Here is a 4,624-nt window from a genome sequence, read left to right as displayed (position 1 = left end):
GTGCATACTGTCACCACTATCTTTTCCATAACCTGATCTATAGCAGCACCCAATTGTATATTTAGTTCTGCTAGCCACAATCTCACACCAAATGACCTCAAATGTGCTCTCTTCTCTATCCTGCAATTCAACTTCTATTCTCCTTGGCTGTAGCTCATCCGCTATCATCAACAATACTCCCCCCATTTTATTCTCCCTGTCATTCCTGAACACACTATACCCATCGCATTCAATCCCACTAGCTATATCATCTACAGTCAGCCATGTTTCACTAATGCCAATAACCTGTGATCTGGAAGTGCCAACCATGGCCAGAAACTGTTCCTTCTTGTTCCTAATACTCCTAGCATTAGTGTACATGCATTTAAGACCCCTATTAGCCCCAACCCTACCTTGATGCCTTATATTAACTATCCCACTCTGATTTGTTGTCCTTATTTGCTCGGGCATATTATATTCATTCTTACATTCAACTGCCTCCCTAAGGACTGTATATCTACTCCCCCCCCCCTTAATAAATCTAGTTTCCCTGAATTTGCACATCCACTACATTCAGCAACACTTTCTCAAGTCTCCTTACACCGTAACTATTCAAATGCAAGCGATCTATCTTATATAGATCCTTTCGCCCATCGAACTCACTCCACACATCCACAGATTCCACACCACTCGTCATACATAACGTCATTCGCAATTATGGCCCTCCTTTTAAACATTTCACTGTCATACCGTGGCAAAAGATTAATCATTCTAACTCTCTCACTCTTTTCTTTTGCTACCTGAAACAATTCATTCAGGTCTTCTATCATTTCCATTTTATCTCTTTTCAAATCATTCGTACCTGCCACAACAATCATTTCTTTCACCCTTTCCTTTTGCTCTCTAATAGACTCAGTTACATCCTTTATGGTCGCACCAGGTTGGTACGATTTTGTCAAATCCTCTACTAACACACCTCGTACAGCTCCATACAGTACTCTATCCTTCATTTTGTTCATGTTCACACTCATACCTCTATTTTTCCTGTCATACTTTTTATTATTGGCTGGTTCATTCAGTCGACTTTTGCTCATACGCTCTAGCTGCTGTTTTGCCCTTTGTATCGCACCATTCAACAATGCGATCTCACTCATTGCATCTGTCTCATCTTTTTTATTCTCTGTAACACCATTAATACTATCATTCACACTTTCTACATTCACACTCTCACAATTCTCTGGTACAACCTCGCCGTTTCTTGTCATATCCCTATTTTCTTCATTCTGAAGTTTGACAAAAATATCACACTCACGATCCGAAATACATTTCAATTCCTCATTCTTCCTACATTTTCTACACACATTCACTCCTTTAAATGTGTATAATCCGACCACAGTATAGTTGTTGGCAAGCTGCCAAGAAGAGTCCATTCATGTTTAAGAGAAGAAAGAGTTGAGGCGATGTACGAATTGGGTCACCAACACGCGAATTTACGTGCTTTATACGTAAAATTTTCCCGACGTGTAGTAATAAATTGATTACCCTATAATCGGAATGGATTCTCTTTCTTTTCACATGCGCAGAAGTGTCGTAGGGTCTCGAATCTGTGGGCCTACTATATTGTGCTCTGTCATCGCTATAGTTTGCTATATGGTGTTGGAGAAAGTATTTTAAGAAGAAAAGTTAATAGTGTATCAACAATATGAAGAGAACCAATGAAAACAAATTAACCAATTACTTCTCAAAAATTGAAAAGAATGAAAATTCTAGTACGAGTTCGGAATGCGATGCAAAATTTCTCCCGAAAATTAAGAACAATGAGTGCGAGCGTGTTCCTTCTTCGATGCTTTCAGAAAAAGCGGAAATGAACGATAATTTGTGCAATGTTGCGGGTGTATCTTCAGCTATCACAGGACATCAAGAACATACAGGTAATGCAATTGACACTACTTCTATAAATGTAGAATACCCGGCAGTATGGTCAGAGCAATAGTGGCTTGAACGCAAGGACAAACATAAGTGGCTCATAGCAAAGAATGGATATTTAGGTTGTAGTGATTGTTCATCAGTAGGGTACTTAGGTCTTCACAGAACTCAGGGATTATCTCTCAGTAACGAATGGGTGAATTGCACAATTGCATTTAACGGTACAGAAAAAACTCAGCAAATGAAATCCCTAAGAACTAAAATTTGTGTCCATCAGGCATCTGTAGCACACAAAACATGCGAGTCAATTTTAGCCGAGTCTAAAACATCTCAGTTAGAAAGTTTAACATTACCACAAAAAAAAACCATCATATCAGTGCAACAGAAAAAATTTTTAACACTGCTTATCATTTGGTTAAGAATGATCGACCATTCAGTGACCATGAAGATTTAATTCAATTGCAAAAGAAAAACGGACTTGATATTGGGATAACTCTTCATTCACGTTACAGTGCAGCCGAAGACAGGTGCTGATTATAAAATTTCCATTTTAATAGATGAGTCAACAGCATTAGGCAAGCAATCTGCTTTAATAGTCAATATTAAAACTTTCATACATGGTAAAGATGAAATTATATGTCTTGACTTAATTACTCTTGCAAATCAAAATGCTGAAACAATCACTAACGAACTTCTTAAATACCTTTGCTCATACGGTTTCACTGAGTATTACCTGAAGAGAAATCTGATTTGCTTTGTATGTGACGGTGCAAGTGTCCTAGTTGGTAGATCCTCTGATGTTGGGAAATTGCTTCAGAATGAACTGCAACAACCCAATATTATTATTTGGCACTGTCTTAATCATCGTTTGGAGTTGGCTGTTCTTGACTGTATTGCTCACATGAATGCCATTAATCATTTCAGAAGTTTCATTAACTATTTATGCCTTGTTTAGTCAATCACCAAAAATTATGACAGAATTTCAAACAGTAGCCTCAAGCTTCAGCGTCCAGTTAACTAAAATTGAAAGAGTCCTACAATGTCGTTGGGTTGCTAATAGTTTCAGATCTGTGTCTGCAGTATGGAATGCATTTATAGCATTAATTATTTATTTCAAAGAAGCAGCTTCTGATTCTAAACGAACAGGAAATGAAAGAAAAAAATTCACTGAGCTTTATAAACGCATGGAGTCTATCGAGTTCCTGAAGGACTTAGCATTAATGCATGATGTTTTGGAAGAACTGAAAAACTTTTCTCTGCAGCTTGAGGAGAGAACTTGCACCATAAATCGTGCAGACAAATTGATCAAAAGAACAATTCAGTATATAGGATCACTGAAGGAAAAGCCAGGAGAAAAGGAAACAGAAGCCGAGAAAGCATCAGAGAGCAAGAATTATCTTGGAATCTCTTTGACGAATAATAAAAGAACAATAAGTATTGATAGACTTCAATTCCTTACAAGCATTATTAATAATCTTGAAAGACGTTGCCTTACCACTGTTGCATCACATCGAAAAAGTAAAGATGGCAACTATGAAATTGAAAGTTATAAGCAAATGTTGGCTGACTTTAAAATTTTAAATCCTAACACATGGCCTGAAGACGAAAAAAACTTACGATATGGCAAAGAAAATATTAAAAGAATGTGCACAAGATTCCGCCTTGAAAATGTGCGATCCATTTTACATGGATTTCGAGAGTATTTCGACGAAGGAGGGAAGAAGATACCCGTTGCTTTGGCCCCTTTGTCAAATGCAGTTACAACTATACCATGCAGCACGGCTGAGTGTGAACGAGGATTTAGTGCTATGAACGATATAATTACAAACTTATGCACAAAACTCTTAATGAAAAACGTTTCTGCTGCGATGTTCATCAAGCTTAATGGACCACCACTTTCCACATGGAATGCGCTTCCTTACGTCAAGTCATGGCTAGTGCATCACCGCTCAGCTGAAGATCAACAATCGCGACATGTAGCAGAGATGAAAGATGAGAGCAGGTAAATTTGGAAATTATTTTGACAAGTTAAGCCTAAATGTTAATAGTGTATTATTTATAATTTTAATTTTAATTGAAGTACAACCTAAATCACCATCAATGTAGGCTGCTGGATGATTAAAATTATTCCAATGAAAACAATGAAAGAATTACATAATGGCATGGTGTAATTTTGCATAATAATAATAATAATAATTTTTGTTTATGTACGGTACTGTCTGGGTTCTGGTTAACCATGTGTTTAGGGTAATCCTTTGCCCTCTGTTATTTTTTGTTATTCTCTGTTAGTCTCTCAGATTATCCCGCCCAGTTGGGTCGGGCCTTAACCACACGATCTCTCTCATCTCGTAGGGCGTACCACAAGCCTTCTTCTCCTCTCAGATCCAGGCCCACTACTCTGCCTTATGGCCGTCGCAATAATAACAATGCCGCACTTCGTGCTCTGGATTTTTGTTTCCCTGGCACTATTTCTTTTAGGACTACACCCCTGACTACGAGACTATCAATATTGACGTTAATCTATATCAATATTGAACTTAAGGATAATCGCATAGAATTTTCGAAGTTTTCGTCTGCTATTCTTGTCCGAATTTTTGATTTATTGTATTTCATTCTCGAAAAAAACTGTTCATACATATATGCGCTGCCGAAAAGATAAATGGTTTTTCTTGAAAAGGCACTTAAATTTGTATATTTTTCTTCCACCAAATAAAATTTA

At 37.4% G+C, this 4,624-nt stretch overlaps 1 protein-coding gene across 1 annotated transcript; it reads left to right on the top strand.

Annotated features, from left to right (window-relative positions):
• Positions 1-2,876: 2,876 nt before the first annotated feature.
• Positions 2,877-3,911, top strand: LOC150093357 (E3 SUMO-protein ligase KIAA1586-like). The gene has a single exon (XM_090413605.1). The coding sequence runs from the start codon at positions 2,877-2,879 to the stop codon at positions 3,909-3,911; it is 1,035 nt and encodes a 344-aa protein (XP_090269731.1).
• The last annotated feature ends 713 nt before the right edge of the window (positions 3,912-4,624 follow it).

The sequence above is a fragment of the Typopeltis vanoorti genome, chromosome 24 (assembly GCF_054136105.1).
Source record: "Typopeltis vanoorti isolate ZY-2024b chromosome 24, IOZ_Tvanoo_1.0, whole genome shotgun sequence".
Lineage (NCBI taxonomy): Eukaryota > Metazoa > Arthropoda > Arachnida > Uropygi > Thelyphonidae > Typopeltis > Typopeltis vanoorti.
The sequence above is the reverse complement of the archived record's forward strand: the minus strand, read 5'-3'. Positions and strand labels throughout refer to the sequence as shown.

Coding starts and splice junctions, on each gene's coding strand:
- LOC150093357 (XM_090413605.1), top strand. CDS start 2,877: ATGACAGAATTTCAAACAGTAGCCTCAAGCTTCAGCGTCCAGTTAACT.